This window comes from Rhizophagus irregularis, chromosome 1, assembly GCF_026210795.1.
Source record: "Rhizophagus irregularis chromosome 1, complete sequence".
In the NCBI taxonomy this organism is placed as follows: domain Eukaryota; kingdom Fungi; phylum Glomeromycota; class Glomeromycetes; order Glomerales; family Glomeraceae; genus Rhizophagus; species Rhizophagus irregularis.
The window spans coordinates 1832168-1851045 of NC_089429.1; the positions used below are offsets into that span (position 1 = coordinate 1832168).

At 27.1% G+C, this 18878-nt stretch overlaps 3 protein-coding genes across 4 annotated transcripts; 2 read left to right on the forward strand and 1 right to left on the reverse strand.

Annotated features, from left to right (window-relative positions):
• Nucleotides 1-3810: 3810 nt before the first annotated feature.
• On the forward strand, nt 3811-5085 carry OCT59_000342 (uncharacterized protein; the record flags this gene model as incomplete). Of its 2 annotated transcripts, none has more annotated exons than XM_066138762.1 (1): nt 3811-5085. In XM_066138762.1, the coding sequence occupies one exon, from the start codon at nt 3811-3813 to the stop codon at nt 5083-5085; it is 1275 nt and encodes a 424-aa protein (XP_065988227.1). The 2 variants fall into 2 exon arrangements, with proteins under 2 accessions (XP_065988227.1, XP_065988228.1); XM_066138763.1 differs by having other exon boundaries at nt 4030-5085.
• Nucleotides 5086-6372: 1287 nt separating this feature from the next.
• Nucleotides 6373-7361, reverse strand: OCT59_000343 (uncharacterized protein; the record flags this gene model as incomplete). Its single annotated transcript, XM_066138764.1, has 4 exons — nt 6373-6684; nt 6937-6944; nt 7011-7036; nt 7324-7361. The coding sequence occupies 4 exons, from the start codon at nt 7359-7361 to the stop codon at nt 6373-6375; spliced, it is 384 nt and encodes a 127-aa protein (XP_065988229.1).
• Nucleotides 7362-7821: 460 nt separating this feature from the next.
• On the forward strand, nt 7822-9342 carry OCT59_000344 (uncharacterized protein; the record flags this gene model as incomplete). Its single annotated transcript, XM_025332615.2, has 1 exon — nt 7822-9342. The coding sequence occupies one exon, from the start codon at nt 7822-7824 to the stop codon at nt 9340-9342; it is 1521 nt and encodes a 506-aa protein (XP_025169622.1).
• Nucleotides 9343-18878: the final 9536 nt, after the last annotated feature.

Below are 18878 nucleotides of genomic sequence, written 5' to 3' on the forward strand. Positions count from 1 at the left end.
GAAACGATAATTTTGGGAGATTTCAATGAATCAGCCAATAACAAGAAAAAATTAAAACCGTTAACAAACACAATCAAGAATCATGGCTTACAAGACATTCACGAAAGTTTAACAGTAGCGGAAGATAGACTAGACACTTGGAAGAGTGGAGACAATTCATCCAGGATAGATTTTATTTTCGCAAGCGAAGGCTTTCAAGAAAGTATTATAAGTCATGAGATACTAGAAATAGAAGACTTCGACACAGATCACAAAGCACTAACAGTTAAAATAGAAATTAAAGAAAAATTAGGAATAAACAAACCCGGATTTATGAAAGAAATAAAAAAGGAAATAAGACACATAAAATTAGAACAAGAAGATTGGAAAGAAATAGCAGAAGAAGTAGAAACAAGATTAGAAACGTTAGACCAGAATACAACACAACATTTAAATCGAGAAATGATATGGAAAACGATAGTAGATATATACGACGAAGAAAAGAATAGACAACTAATTAAAATCAGAAAAAGAAAAGAAGATTCAAAAAAAGATAGAGACGAAAGTTTAATGAAAACAAACGAAGAAAGATTAGAGGAATTAATCACAGAATACGAAAACTTAGAAAAAATTGATACAATAGAACATGGAATCAGTAAGATAACAGATAAAGTTATAAAGAAATTATGGCAAGATAGAAAAGCCTTTCAATACAAATATAATTTCAAAGAATTCGAAGAAACAATAATAATAGAGCAATGGGGAACAACGGACACAGGTAAACACAACGCGGTAAAACTAGGAAAATTAATCAACATACATGATAGACTCGAAAAAAACATTGAATACGGAATCACGATAGATAAACTAAGAAAATATAGAAACCGCAAAGATTTAAAAGAAAGAAGAACAAAAAGAGCAGAAATTATGAGAAGCCTATATGTGGAAATTAATAGCCTGAACATAGAAATAAACATAAGAAAACGCGAAACGTACCTAGAAGAAGACATAGGAAAAATGTTAAATAGAATTTTAGAAAAAAAGAGAGAGAAAATTAATATGACAGGATTAGTAATAAAAGAGAATGGAAGAATCACGATAGAAAAAGACAAAAAAAAGATAAAAGATAAAGTATTAAAACATAACAAAGATTGGACAAAGAAAAGAGAAATAGACCTAGATGAACTAGAATATGATCCGGAGTGGAGAGAGATCTATACACCTAATGAAGATATAAACGAAAATATTTACAAAAATCTAATGACACCGATAAGGATGGAAGAACTAGAAAGGGTATTACAAAACCTAAAAACAAATAAAGCACCAGGATCAAGTGGTATAACTTACGACTTTTGGAAGAAAAGCGGAAACCTAACGAGGAATTTATTATTAAACATCTTTAACGACAGCATGGCCAAAGAGAACGTAACGGATGAATGGAAAAAAGGATTTATATATCCGATAAATAAAACTTCACGTTCAAATTGGAATCAAGATTTAAATTTGACGAGACCGATAGTGCTCTTAGAAACGGCAAGAAAAATTTGGTTTAAAATATTGGTAAATAGATTAGGCGAAATTTTAACAAAAGAACAGATTTTGACAAATACGAATTTTGCAGCACTAAAAAACGAAAGCACCCTAGAGCCAATAAAAATCATCCAAGCAATAATAGAAGACGCTAATAATTACAAAAAAGAAGCATGGATACTATTGATGGATATATCCAAAGCTTACGATTCAGTAAATACAACAATGCTAAAAAGAAGCCTGGAAAGAATTAAACTGCCACCAAATTTTATTAACATAGTTATGGACGTCAATTTAAATAGATTTAATAGGGTGCTAGTAAACAACGAACTTACAGATGAATACCATGTAGAAGACGGTATCGACCAAGGTGAAGTATGGTCACCGATACTGTGGAGAATTTTTTATGACCCGCTTTTAAGTAGATTAAATGAAATGAAAGAGGAGACAGGTTACAACTTTTACGAGGAAAAATTAATCGATAATAATAAAAAAGATAAAGAAATACTTGAAATATCGATTAACGTTACGGCATTTATGGACGATACAACGCTTATCAGTAAAAATAAAAAACAATTAGAAAAAATGATTGAGATATGTCATCAATTTTTTAATATAAATGACATAAAAGCAAACGTATCGAAATATGAACTTATAAAAATAAATAATGATAAAGAAGAACTTTTAATTAAAGGAGAATCAATCACAAAAACAAATAGTGAAGAAGGTAATCGTTACTTAGGAATATTTTTTAGATACGACAACAAAAGAGAAATATATAAAAAGAAAATAACATCAATAATCAATAACGCCTGCAATATATTTAATTGGAAAAGATTAAACGAAAAACAAATCATAGCGGTTTGGAATATAGTTATTATACCAAGGATAGAGTATCAGCTGGCAGCCATAGTCCTAAAGAAATGGGAATGTGAGAAATTGATGACAAGAATAAATATGATAATCAAAAAAAGAGCTGGCCTAGCAAGATCAACTCCAAATTTTATAATTTATGATAAAGACATTTTAGGTATAAAACATATTTACGACTTACAGATGGAAATGATATGTAAGAATTTGCTTTATCAGGCGAATGGAAATTACAAATTACAAATTTTATTTAAAATCAAAATGATCCAAGAACAGAAAAATATATGGACTTCGAGATGTCCTGGAGAAATAGAAATAACAAATTACAGGAAAAATAATTGGATCATATCAGCTCTAAAGGCGTTAAATAACGAAAAAATTAAAATATGTAATCATGAAATAAAAGATTTTAGAGAAAGCCACAGAATCAAAGGAGGAAAGACTGACCTAATTGATTTAATGGAGTGTAAGGATTTTATAACAAGTACTCAATCAAGAAAAACAAAAAAAATAATGTTTTTAGAAGACATCCTAGAGGCAGACGGTATCACTTTACTAAAATGGAAGCATTTATGTAAAGAAAGAGGAAAGAACACGAAAGGAAAATCGCCTAAATGGTTTAAAAAATTAGAATTGAAACTAATAGCAGACGAAAGTGGACAAGTAAGAAAAATAAGAAACGAGTTTATAGGACAAGCACAAAAAGAAAATATTCACATAAACTATTTTGATGAAGATGAAAAATCGGACAAAAATAGTATTGTAACTTGGAACGACTACGGAGAATACCCGATATTTAGTATTAATAAAAAAAAATCGCAGAGTAAGAAATACAAAAGAATAGGAATACATTTAGAACTAGACGGAGATAGTTATGATCTAAACAATTCGCCTCAACTGAAGAAATGTCAAGGATGTTTTAGAAACATTAGTAAAAAAAAGGGGAGCAACGAATGTCTAATATACATAGAAAACGAAATCTGTAGAAATTTAGATAGAAGAAAAGAAGAAGACTATATTAAACCGTACGAAACTCTAAATAATATTATAAAAAAGAATGAATGGTTACGAACGTATACAAAAGAAGATAAAAAAGATGAGTCATTTAACAAAAAAATAGAATTAATCGACAAAATAATTAACACGAATGACAAAAATTTTCTGGATATAATCAAAAACAGTATTTTCGAAGAAGAAGATAATTTGATTTCGATTACAAAACGAAGATTTTGTTTACTAATTAATACAAACAAAAAGAAATGGGAAATTAATAATAAAGGTAAAAGAGTTTATCGATATAATGTAGTATGGAAAATATTTGAACTGAATTACGAAGGAAAAGAGAGCGAGGAAGTGATCCTACTAGCGAGCTATGAATGTAATTACGAAAACGAATTCAAAATTATTCTTAGATGTATAATTTTAGGAATTATGATAATAAGTGAGAATAGCGAATTAATTTTAGGAATAAACGAGAAAGTCAATAGACTAATAATTGAATTTACTAATAATTTTAGTAATAGGAAGAAAATAGATAGTGATTACTATTTAGAGCTTTTATTTTTAGAAAACTTTTTAGAAACAAATAATATTGAATTAATCGAAGGTAATGAGAAAATACAGAGAATCATAAAAGAAAAAAGAAAAGAGATGCAGGAAATGTTAAAGAACAATAAGATAGTAGATAAGATAAAATATAATTTTGAATTAATAGACGAAGGTTTAATTACGAATGAATATAATTTAATTTGGAATAACAAATTAATAACAGGAGGATTCCGAGTTTGGAGGAAAGCAGTGACATTAGCAATTTGGAAAAATGAAATTTTAAACAGCGAGAGGTTAGAAGATCTATTTATGTACAATTATAGAAACGAATTCGACTGGATCGCAAGTCTTGAATTTATTAGTAATAGAGTTAAATTTTCGCAAAGACAATGTGGTGATAGAGACACAATTGAACGCTCATACAGAATCAAAAATTTACTTAAAGAATTGCCCACATATAACACTTTATTTAAAAGAAACACGAACAAAATTGATACAGATAAATGTATAAGATGTGGGAAAATCTTCACGGAAGATTGGGAACACATATGGATATGTGAAGATAACGATATATCAATTGATGAAATCATACGAGAATCACCATATAATTTCGAAAAAGTTTTGGATAACTCTAACCAAACCGAAGAACTAAATATTTTAAGAAACTACAATTGTGAATTTATTAATATAATTGAAAGTCCTTCAAATATTTTGTTGGGGAAAAGCAGAAAATGGGAATTATTAAGAGGGATTTATAATAATAAATTCAATGATTTATCTAAAGAGAAAAAAGTTAAAGATCTAATCAAAAAGCTTTGGATGTTCACGTATGACGAGATTAAGAAACGAATATGGATACCACGATGCGAAGAAATTAAAAGATTAGAAGAAAGAGAACAAATTAAAAAAATAGATCTTAGAAGGAGAAGAGCCGCAAACGATGATATAGTAGAAGATGAAATCGACAAGGATATATTACCAGGAAAAATGAAAAAACAAAAAACAAAAGAAAATTTAGTTAAAAAAGAAAAAAATACAAATATAAATAGACAAATTAGCTTAGTAACGTTAGATAAATTGAAAGGATTAATCACAGAAGGTATTAATATAGCTAAATCTTGGAATTCAACAATTAAATTAACGAACGCTCTAGTTTAGATTTAGTTTAGCGATATTTAGATATAGCGTGAAATTTTTATTACGATTTTTACGATAGATTTAGGTGATTTAGTTATAGTTCGATAAATACTTAGTTATAGGGTTTGAATTTTTCAAGCTCTAGGTGTTTACTTTTAATTATGTAATTTATTGTATAAATTCAAATAATTAATAAACGCGTTACTATTTAAAAAAAAAAAAAAAAAAATCTACTTTGCTATATAAAAAATATTGTGCGACAGAGTGCGACAAATATCGGAGATACAGTATGTATATCTTTTATATAATCACCAAATTTGTGATCATACAGAGGGCAGAACGTATTCATTAATTTAAAAAAAGTTATTAATCATATTAATTCACCATTTCTTTTTTTTTTGTTTTAAATGGTATTTATTACCGAATTTTATTAGTATAAGATGCAGAACTTACACCGGAAAACCCGTATAACCTACATTTATGCGCATCGAATAGATGTCACCCCTGTGATACCACGCCATTGTTATCCTAACTACGAACAATGTTACCGACCTACTCCTTTAGTTCGGCTATTGTAAAAAATAACAGTTACACCTTTTTTACTTAGAATTAAATTAACCCCAAAAATAATAACAATACACAAATTTGAAATGGTCATTTTGCTAGCTAAATTTGACATCGTGGTACATACGTACATTTTTTGTAAAAAATTACCATCTACGATACCTAGAAAAACCTACATTCACGAAAACTATCCTAAAAACTTACCACCCTTTAAATACCCGATAACACTACGCATGTGTCACTCATCAAAAAAATTTTTTCGAGATAACATTTTTCAAAACTCATCTTCCGTTCCCACCTCATCATCGACGCCTCATGACAAAGTTTGGCACGCCAATCAAGTATATAATAAATGGCGTTCCAAAAAGAAAACTCAAGTTTTTTTCAAATAGACTCGGTATATCGTATATGGTCTCGTACCGACCAATAAATACAAAAAGTAGTTGACCAAGGTTCGCGTTATATGTACAAAAAATTTTTTGATGGCTTCAAATGCCTATCACCGACCAAATCACGTACAAAGAAAAGACAAGACAAGCGCTTCGAACGTCATTGTAGAAGAATCTTCAAACCTTCGAACAATACATCTCTTTCATCCTTGGATGATCGTATATTTCAAGCTCGTAAACATCGTCTTATTCCTTGAATCACAATACATAGCAAAACCTATACAACATCTTAAATCCTACAAGTCGTCGGATGTTGTTAAACAAAACCAAAAGAGTACCCGTTTAAGACGCCTCTCTACGCTCTCAAAGCAGGTCCACGTCCTCCACTAGCCAAGAATATCGAAGCTACCTTACCGGACTCTACTAATACTTTTAAGACATCAAGCCCAAGTACTAGTACAACCAGTAACACCCCTTCTTTCTCGGAGATAGTTTCAACCAACAACGGAGTTTGACTCTGATATACCACTTGAAGTCTACGCCGCGATGGAGCTTGCTCAGAATGATCGAGGTATAGCCTTAGATAAAATTGATGCCCGAGACTTTGGCACCTCGTACAAACACTATTTTTACCGAATGTACCACTAAACCTGGAAAACGAGCACGGCTAGAAGAGGAATTCAAATAATTTACTACAAATTACCGTACAATTTTTAATGAAGAAATCTTCTCTGACACATCAGAGGAAACAGCGACGTTAGAATATCGTCCCCTCAAACAACCACAACTAATAATTCAATTTGGATTCACATATTCTCGATCACCAACTAAAGAAACTATGTCCAGCTATTGATATCTCAGAAGATGACTTGACGATCGCTGGACCTTCATAATTATCCCTTTTTAAGTCACATCATACCCTATAGTCTATTTTTTTAACGGTTAATTTTATCACTTTTAACAAACAACTTAAAATAGTGTGAATCATTTTACCTCTTGCCGTATTTACAGGTAACGTCCTCGGGTGAAAGAAAAATAGGGTCCCTAGGTCTTTAGTCTTGGATTGTTTCCTCTAGTTTGTTCTTATAGCGTAGTTCTATTTTTTCAAACATTTTTAAATCGAAGGGTGAGGTCCTCTCTTGGGGGGATGACGACCACCGATCTACTACTTAGATAGTCATTTTGTATCCAATACTTGACCTTTAAATGTATTAAACCTTTGTTACTACTCTTTTAGAAATAAAAAATTGCACTATTTGATTGGCCAATAAATATCGTCATCATATGGCAACTAAACGTGACGAACAGACGCACGAAATAAAGAAAGCAGTTAATATCTTCCATAACTATACAAAAAATACGAAAAATTGGGAGGGAAAAAAATCAGAAGAGATAATTCAATCCTTAAAATTTAGTGATGAATAATCATTCTTGCTGCGGCAAGTATGTCAAGTATGTTCAACTGCTTTTTAAGCCAAAAGTAAAAAAAGAGATCGGCGTTTAAATTTTTTTATCAATTATGCAAAACTTGAAATACTGATTATTTTTTGTGTCACTCCATACAGACTTTTTATAAGGAATTTGTGTTTGGGCATTTTATTTTATTTTATTTTTTTTTAAAAAAAAAAAGAAAAAATGTTTAAATAATAATAACAATACTTAGAATTATACATTTGTTTACGATGAGATATTCCTTGTTCGACATATTAATTTTGTACGACCACGGAATTACAATTCCGATAATTCCGAACCGATATAATATGAAATTAAACAATTTCCTCCCTTTCCTTCCGTCATTTGCAATATGGCACGTTCGAAAATATTTTCAGGAGATTTACCTGAATTATTAGATAAAATTATGAGATATTGTAATGATATTTCAACTTTATATTCATGTATTTTAGTTAATAGAACATGGTGTCGTATAGCAATCCCATTATTATGGGAAGATCCATTTTCTTTTCATGATCATCGTATTATTGATTGTCATTTACGCAATTCAAGTGAAAATGATAAAATGAAATTAAAAGAATATGGAATTAAAAATGATTTGTCTTCAAATACATTATTTAATTATCCGAGTTTTATTAAATGTTTAGACACGCAGGATTTACTTTACTGTATTAATAAATGGGTTGTATCTACCAGTAGTACCTTAATAAATTCTTTAAATTTAACAAGGTTAATTTATAAGTTATTATTTGAAATATTCATTGAAAATGAAGCAAATTTGCATACCTTTAAAGTTGAAATAGGTAGAGATAGAAATCTCATCGAATTAATATTACAAAATTCAAATTTTATTAATAATGTTAAAAATTTAATAATTCAAGTTTTTCCTAGAAATGCTGATAATTTAACAAAGACTGAAAAGGATATTATTATTGAACATACATCTCGTATGATTAATTCACAAAAGAATCTCAAAAAAATTAATTTTCGTTCTATTGAATCTTTTTTATATGATTCATTATTATCATTGAAAAATTCTAATTGTTCAAATACTTTAAAAACTATTATGTTTTATAATGTTAATTTTGGTAATATTTTAATTCTTAAAGAAGTAATTGAACATTTAAACGTTTTAGAATCTATTCATATGATTTATTGTCGATCTTTAAATTCTGGTTTTATTCAACAAATTAATAATATCAACAAACCATTTAAATTAAGGTCTTTATTTATAGGAAATAGTAGATCATATCAAATTAATTCAATTCAATTATTATTACAAAAATCTGGTATTTATTTAGAAAATTTTGGATTTAATTTTGAATATAATGGATCAAAAAAAATACTTAAATTAATTACAAAATATTGTACAAGAATTAAATTTTTAGAATTACCAGGATTTATTAATCGAAAAATTTATTCTGTATTTGATTTAATTAAAAGTATTGGACAAAATCTTAATTATCTTGATATTATTTTTCATGGAATGTATATTGATTATTATGGTGAAGAGTTAACTAAGATTAGTTCAACCATATTAAAAAGTTTAGGAAAATTTCTCCCTCTTAGAATAAAATATTTACATTTATTTCTTTATGATATTACAGCGAAAGATTTCGAAATATTTTTAAGAAGTTCTCATAAAACTTTTATTGAAAAATTATTAATCAATTATATTAAAACGGAAGATAAAGATATTTTACCTAATTTATTAGATAAATATATTATAAAAAGGAAAAGAGTCAGTTATTTGGGATTTATAGATGATTTATTTTATTTAGAAGAGGAATACAAGTCATATAATGTTATAATTAAGGATTACTATGATTTAGTACATACCGGATTTTATGACTGTATAAATGAGTGGTATTGAATATCATTATTTCCGTCTTTGTAATTTAACTTTTTTATATAAATAAAATAAATTTCAATTTTGAAAATTCTATTCATATGGGTAATAGTAGAATATACAGTGTAAATAAAATCTATCAGACTGACTTGTCTAACCGTCACCGACCACGTGATTGACGAGATCGCGTTGCTTATATTTATCTCAGCGACTTTTTTTTTTGAGTGATGCCTATTCGCCCATTCGCCACCACGTAAGTGTATTTATTTGAATGCGATTACAGTATAACAGGACCCGAAATATATATGTAGAATTTAATAGCTGTACGCATATTTTTCAGGGCCGAAATTATGTTAATGTCAGTCAGTTATTAAAATAGATAATAAATTTTGACTGGAATTATCTAAAAGAGGAAGATCTACGCGATTTTTGTTGGGAGTCGATAATTGAAAAAAAAAATACATGAACATCACAAAATGAAAGAGATCGGCGGGCTGAAATAAAAATAAAAGAAATGATCTACATGTTATTTTTGGTTCTATTGTTGTCTTTTTATGGAATACTAAAATTGTACAACTTCGAAAAATTATATAATGAAACTTTATAAAAATCATAACATCCTTCTTTTTCAATATGGCATGCTCAAAAATATTTTCAGGAGATTTACCTGAATTAACAAAAGAAATTATACAATATTTTAGAAAAGATTTTTTAACATTACATTCATGTATTTTAGTTAATAGACTATGGTGTCGTTTAGCCATTCCATTATTATGGGAAGATCCATTTTCAAAGGATTATCCCAAAAATTACCACTTCATTGAAATTTACTTTTCTAAATTAAATGAAAATGATAAAACAAAATTTAATGAATATGGAATTAAATTTGATTTATTACATTCAAATACGTTATTCAATTATCCTAGTTTTATTAAATACTTGGATACAAATAAAATTTGGCATTCTATTAAATATTGGGTTGATCTCTTAGTGGATGAATATGGTGGTGAGCTAGAAAATAAGTTACTAAACTTAGTTTATAGGTCATTATTTAAAGTGTTTATTGAAAATGAAGGAAATTTATATTCTTTTGAAATTAGTCGTTGTTATGATAAATATCTTAATGATAATATAGACTTGATTTTACAAAATCCAAATTTAACATACAATATAAGAAATTTAAGATTATCTAATGATTCTATTTCATTTCAAAATATTATTCCATTTTTTAAATTTTTATGTTTTAATTGCAACTCAATCTCATCAATTGTTTTTGAATTTCTTACCAACAATAGTTCAATAATTGAACATTTATCACAAATTATTATTCCACAAAATAATCTTAAAAAAATTTCATTTGAACTTAATACTAGTACTTTATATAAACCATTTTTATCATTAAAAACTTCTAATTGTTCAAATACTTTAAATATAATTATATTTTATTATATTGATTTTAAGAATATAATTAGTATTTTACAAGAGGTTTTTAATCAATTGAATGTTTTAGAATCCATCCATATTCTTTATTGTGGGTCTTTAAATTCTGATTTTGTTCAACAAATTATTAAGGTTATTAAACCTTTTAAATTGAGATCTTTGTTTATGAATGATATATTAAATGTTGAACCATTACAATTACTATTACAGAAATTTGGTGATTGTTTAGAAAATTTTGGATTTGAAGTTAATAGTCGTTACAGAGATGATAGCAAAGATTACGAACAAGAAGATAACCAACGACAATTATTTAAATTAATTATGAAATATTGTACAAAGATTAGATATCTTAATTCGAGTATACCTTATGATAATAATATTTATCCATTCATTGAAAATAATCAACATAATATTAATTATATTACTATTGAAAAAGATTATTTAGATGAAGATACTAATTATAGTTCAACTGTATTACAAAATTTAGGTCAGGTTCTTCCTTCTAAATTAGAATATTTATATTTAGGCTTTACTTTTAGGACAGATGATCTGGAAATATTTTTAAATTATTCACAAAATACTTTTATTAAGAAATTATTAATTAAAGATAAAGGTTTACATATAAATGAAGATATTTTATCTTGTATAAAGAAATATATTATTGAGAAGGAAAGGGTTAAATATTTGGCTATTTCTCCTAATATCACGAATTATGAATTGTTTTCTTTAAAAAACGAAGTAAATGAATTTAAATTACATAATATTATAGTTCAAAGATTCCTTGATTTATATACTGATGCATATAGTTTAATAAATGATCATTTACTATAATTTTAATAAATAAAGACTTGCGTATTTTATTTTAAAAATAAAAGTTGTATTCCAATTTATTAATGTGAATATGGAAAAAACCTCTAGATTCCCAACCAATCCTAATTGGCGCTAAATGAACAGTACCCGCCGCAACAAATCCGTGTTATGTTTGATTATGAAAAAGCAAGCCTTTTATTTACATTTATTAAAGTAAACCACTAAAATTATTTAATATAAAAATCAGCACCAAAGTATATAGAATGTCTAGTAACTCAAGAAACATATAAATAATTTGCAAGTGTGTGTTATTAAAATTAATCATTATTAAAAATGAACATTGGCATCTTTTGCATTATATTATTACTAAGCAAGTGGAAAAGCCATATTTAACATCTTGTTACCATTAATTCTTTCTAATCGTATGTCCCGATTTTCCACTATATTTTATTATTTTATACAGTATCTATCTAGAACCACCATCACTCTTAATTTATGTCGTCTCTTTTTCTCTTTTTCTAGAATCTATTATGATGAATATTAGATTTAGATCGGGTCGCGGTCAGGCCCGGTCCAAAAAAGACCAGTCTATCGATCTTTTGACCATTCGTAAGACTGACTAGTCCTTAAAATATTTTATTTATAACAGCGGTATAATTAGGTTGATCAGCAAGAAAAAATTTTTCTTATTCATAATAAAATATTGAAATTAATTTGTTATACAAAATTTCGAAAAATATGATAAGATTTTTATTACTAAACGTTCTAATTGAATCAAGAATCTTTTTTTTTTTTAAAAAAAAATAATATTCTTACGCTTAATATTGTTTATTTTTTTTATTTTGTAAATTTCTTAATAACCTATCTATAATAGATAGAGCGGGGAGAATAATGAATAGAACGGAAGTTAGTACACAACTTTAATTAAATATTAAATAAATTTATTCAAAATAATAATATTTTTCTGCTCATAAATTTCATTTGATCTATATCAGATATCAAAATATCAATTGACTGCGCTAGTGAATTAATTTAAACAATATTATATTAAAATGACAAATTAAAAACATTATCCTTGCTTAAATAATACAAATATCTGTAGCGAGTCTAAATACTCAAACAATATGAAAAAAATTGAAAAAAAGCAAATATTCGTAATAACTTTTTTCTTTTAGGTAATGCCACCCAGATCTACTGGCTTGGCCAGAATTAAGATAATTGTATCTAAAATCCGCATCTTAACACTAACGCGTGTCAGTAATTTAATGAGGCTGGAGACTGGACTATATCTCTATATAGCATACAATTTACAAATTCAACACATATTTTTAATGTAATATCTAAATTTAATAAATATTTTTATGAATTTCACACAATATAATAAAGTAACATGAGAAAATTTTTCAAAATCATCACCATAACATGAAGTTTTGACCACAAAAAGCAGAGCATCATAAACGATTCCAGGATCTTAATAGAACATCATCAATTTAAGAACTAAATTAAGGTCAGAAGAATCTAATTTTACTGTACCATTTTAATTTACAAATATATGACGCGTGGTTCAAGCCGAATAACAGTTTAACATTGATCAGCAATGCAATGAAATAAGGCCGCACTAAAATTTGTCATTAATTTATTATTTATTACCTTTACTTTCATTGTAATCTAAGTATGGCTATATTTACTAAATAAAGTTGTATAACTAGGCCCGAGTTATATATATATAGGTCAGGGGAGATCGGCACACATTTACTACGCATTTCTTCAGGGCCGGCACTATGTAATGCTGGCGGCATTAACCACAAATGGAAACGATCTACATGATTTTGGCTCATTCTGAGCAAATAGGTCCTGTATAACTATTGCTCAACAATTATATAAACTTTTTTTAATCTAGATTGGGAGGTATTAAAGTAAACCTTTGACGCTCCAAACCTAAAATTTAAACGATTTTAAAAAGTTTTTTTAGAACTCGAGCTAATATAAAATATTGAACAAGAAAAAATTCTCACTTTAGTAGAATCATAAAAGTTTTCTTTTATAGCGGAAGCATTAGAAAATTAGAAGCTATTCATACTGAAAAGAACCATATTCATCCACCACATTTAACTAATAAAAATATGAACAATCTGAACTTTTGTTATCAACAAACAATTATGAATTAATATCGAAAATATCATTAATTTAAATCATTGTTTCTTCGGTTATAACTGCATTATTGCTTTCGCAAATTTTACGAGCGAATTTACGTTTTAAAATTTTAAGAGACTTAGAGAAGAATTTTTTGACCTTATTATGTGATTTATATTGTTTAGGCCAGAATTCATTACCATCTAGTTTCTGGGAAATTTCGGCAGGATGAGAATGATCATTTTGTGTAATAATAAATTCAGGGATGAATTTTTTATCAAAGATCGAAAAGTTGATATTGAAAATATTAGTTTGCATATTAATGAGAATTTCCAAAAAGAATTTTGCAAAAGCAGTGCTTTCTTTTATAACTATTTTTTTTGGTTTTTGTTCTCATTAAAAAAGAAAACTTTGTTCCAAGTTTATCAAGAAGCTATTATTATTTCCGAACAAAAAGAAAATCATACATAAATATTTGTAAGCTACAAGCTACAGTATTACAAACAGTATACGGTACTTTTAAATATTTTGAAGTAATTCATTATTAAATTATTTAGGAGGTTCTTGTTAAGATGACAGAATTACCATGTAGATTTTTCCTTTTTTGAATAATTCCGACCAGAATTATACGTCGCTTGCCCTTCTGGGACATGATTTTATTTAAATGTCACAGATCTGCTCGGGTCCCGGCCAAAGTTCAGGTTTTAATGTAATCGTTTTCGAGTTAATTAATAAAGTAATCATATAAGGCGAATAAAAGTGAGAGATAATTGATCAATTACATTGTTAAACCTTATTATATTGTACTTGTGAATTTAAGTGTTTCTTGTTATATATTAAAAATATTGCGTTAAATCATTTATATTTCTTTGTTAAAAATTATAGTGTTCCGAAAGGGACGGGTCGAACCCGGGTTATCCGAGTTAGACTATAATCGGATCAAGTCGAATCCGGGTCATTACTTTTACACTTGGATCGAGTTCGAGACTTCGAATAGACCTCAAAACCCGACCCGACTCGACCCTTTTGGAACACTAGTTAAAAAAAAAGAAAATTTCATCGTTATAAAATTTTATACATTAAAAAACAAATTTAAAATCATTTACATATTGCTCGAAAATTATCAGAATGGTTACCTTCTAAAACTTTTTTTTTTCATTAAAATTTATAACGCTTTTATATTTGGATTAATATTTAATATTTAACCCACTATATATTTCATAATTATCTTAATAAAATATTTACGAACATTGCAAAATATAAAGGAATTTTTAAGTCGTAACATTAGTTTTATGCCCATACGAAGTAAATCAATAAAATAAATAATAATTAAAAGTTTCTAGGTTTATACAATATTCTCATTGGCTCATTATTAAATTTAAAGTTGGTTGATGGAAAAGTATAGTATTTAAAATTTATTTTTATTCAAATCTTTTTATAATAAAGAATTTTTTCTAACGAACGAATATCAAGTAAAATACTTCTGTTAGTTTTATATAACAAATAGTAAAATTTTACTGTCTTAACTTCATTAAACTGATTGTATGGTATCCATTCAAGCACTATATCATAATCATCAATTTCTAACTGCATTTCTTGAATGAACTCATCTTATCACTTGGAATACTTCATAATTTTCTACTATAAAATTTCCTGGAATACCTATCTTAGGATAATAATTACTATTATAGCAAGACCAATTATTAGAACCCGGGCAATATAAATCACCTGTATATGGCCCATAATCACTATAGCAGAAAATAGCACAATCTGTATTATTAACATAACCTAATTTTGCCGTAGAAATATCTTTTCCATCTGTAAAATTAAATAAAAAACTATCTGCAGTTTTTTTCCATTGATGTCCATTCCAATCAAGAGGATTATACCCTCCAATTAATTGCGTTGAGCCTTGAATTTTTGCTACCCAAATAGTAGCTCCTTTATTATCACAATTTTTATGAAAAGTCTTACCATTAAATCCATCTCTACTTGAACGATATAATAATTTAAATTCATAAGGGATCTCATTTTTATTATAAGAGGAATCCTTTTTATCAATCCATGAAGCGAATAAAGGAATGTGATTTGATTCAATTAATGTTGAATCAAGTTTAAATTTCAAGTTTAGTTTTCTTGAAGGTGCTACATTAGTTTTGGGTTTCATATTAGGAACTATATGAAATTCCAAAAGATTATGAATTAAATCCTGAGGCAATACTTCTTTATAACAATAAACTTTGTAAAAGAAATCTGCAGGTTCAATATCATAAAATCTAATTAAAGGAATAAATCTATGTAGTGACCTTTCAATCTTTGTAATATCTTCCTTATTCCATTTTGTTGGATCATTTATGATATTTTGTTGAGAAAAACACCATTTTAATAAACTTTCCCAAATTACAATTTCATCTGTATTTAAGTCATCTCGTTTTAATAATAATTCCAACAAAGGAGCCTTTAAATTGATAAATTTATCTGAATTAAATAAAATTTCAGGTTCTTCACAAATTTTTTCAAGACAAAAATTCCATAAATCAGTAAATGTTTCATGTTGATAAATAACTTCAAGAATACCAGTTGGATTTTGATTCAAAAATTCAGTTTGATGTTCGATCAAATATTCTTGAATATGAGAAACCAATTGTTGAATATTAAGCTCATCAACAGCTATCAAAAGTTTCAATACTTCAGGACCTTGTAAATTCTTTAATTCAATATTTCCACAATAAATAAATCTATTGTTAAAAGATAATTAATTATAAATAAATATAATGCATAAATAAATGTTAAAGAAAATTTTCATTATTAATATTATAAATTACCTGAGAATGATATTAAATAAGTGAGACGAAATATTTGGTTTCTTTAAAATAAATTTCCCATCTTTTTTCTCGGCCCACTCATTAGAAAATGCGGAACGAAAATATTGAGACCTGATACACAAAATATTAGAATGAGCATGAATTTCTTTGACGTTTGGTTCTTCTCCAGCATAAATGATAATATCGTATCCTAATTCCGTTTCAAAAAGTTTTTCATAATCACTAGATAACTCTGTCAAAAATTTCGAAGACATTGTTGTTTAAAATGATGTTTAGGGAGGAAAAAAAATTTTGTAATGTAATACAATTTAATAAAATTTGTACTAGTAACAAGTTAATGCAGTTGGGCTAAAAATTATGCGCATTGTCAATCCATGAACACAAATCATATGTATAATGATATTCTGTACATTCAGTTATTAATTAAAGCTTGTGGCAAGACGTCCTCAACCCAGAAGGTTTGTTGGTAATAAACCCGGTATAATAGTGATATAATGGTAGAGAATCAAGATAGAGAACGTAAATCATCCACTACGTGGAATTATTTATTAAGAACTAGATCAGGTTGATGCGTGGCAACTTCATTGCCACCAGATAGATTATTGTCAAAAACATAATCTTTGTTCACAATTATTTTATTTATTTTAAAAAAAAAATTGTAATTCCAAAAACTATAAAAAGTTTTGAAATAAATAATAACAAATTTATTTATTTTTTATTTATAAAATTGATAAAAACATTCGCAAATATAAAATGAATATTAAAAATTATAAAAGTTGCTACTGGTTAGATTTTTTATAATAAAATTTGCCAAAACCTGGTTAAAAAAACTGATTATTAAAATCGGAAAAAGTTGCTATTAGTCAGTAATGAATATGGTGAACATTAGTTTATTTGAACTACTATCATATAATTTAATCAATTAAAAATCATTTTATCCCAAGATGAATTGTTTTTAGTTAGTAAAAAAATAAATATTTTATTAGTGATTTGTAATAAATAATTAGTAATTAATTTAACAAAAATTTTATCATTTACCAAGATATTTACTAAATTGCCAATGTGATCTATTAGTATTGTCCTATTTCAGTCAGTTCAAGAATAAACATAAATGGTAGAAAAAGAAGTGGCTTGATTAATAATATTCGAAGAAAAGAAAAATAATATTGTTAAACGAATGATTGTCAAAATGTTATTTACCAATAAAGTCACAAGATCAAATCTAAAATGGTAAATCAATTTTAGATTAGTAAACTAATCAGGACACTATTATAGTTTAAAATAAAATTAGTTAATTAAAAAAAAATTGTTTAAAATAAAATTGGTTAATTAAAAAAATTGGCAAAAAACAAATTAGTCATCGGTAAATATGCTGATCTACAAATTACTCCAAATCAGCCGCATTTCCCATTAGTCACTGGGTGATCTGCAATTTTTTTTTTTTTATAAAAAATAACTTTAATTCGCAAAAAAAATTACAGAATCAGTATCTCTGAATCAGAATCTGAATCAGATACTGAATCAGATACTGAATATAATACAATATAATAATAATGAACGGTCATTTAGGTTACACAAACTTCTAAAAAAGGTGATTTTTTTTGGAAAAAGGAAATTGTTTATTACACTAAAAACGATGTACATATATAAAATTATATTTGTTAAGGTAATACAAATCTCTTGGCGAACCATCCTTAATTATATTATGTTAATTAAAATTATTGTCCGGAGTGTAGCGAAAGACATTCTATTGTTATGCACTACTAGATGATTTGTATTTCCTTCATTTTCCCCTTTTCCTTTCTTTTCCCTTTCCCCGATCACCTCAACGTGGTGACCAAGTGACACCAAGTTTCTTAAGAAACTTGGCTAAGTCATAATTACATATTACATTAAGTCATAAATTCAGCAGTAGGTGGTTTAGCGACATACGTAATTGAATTTATTTTTTCTTAGGAGGGTTAGCTTTTAAAATTTTCTTTGGATTATTTGATAGTCTTTCTGATAATCTTTCACTTAAAGTTCCTTCGAGTGGTTTTTTGAAGTTTTCACCCTTAAGGTTTTTCAAGCGGTTTTTTTTTTTGTTGAAAAAAATATTGCAAATTTCACTGCGCATGACCATTGTACAGTAAGTGTTGACATAGTCTCCGTGTTTCTTGACCGCCATGTAGATAATATTGTGCTTATTCGACACTATTTGCTATAAATTTCAATAAAAAATTAATTTGCTTAACTTATTCTTTACAATTTATATTAAAATTAATTTTATTGTTTTCATTTCAAACTTTTTTATTTATTCGTTTATTTTACTTTTGATCATCTCATGTAATAATAAGCCATTAAAATTTTGTA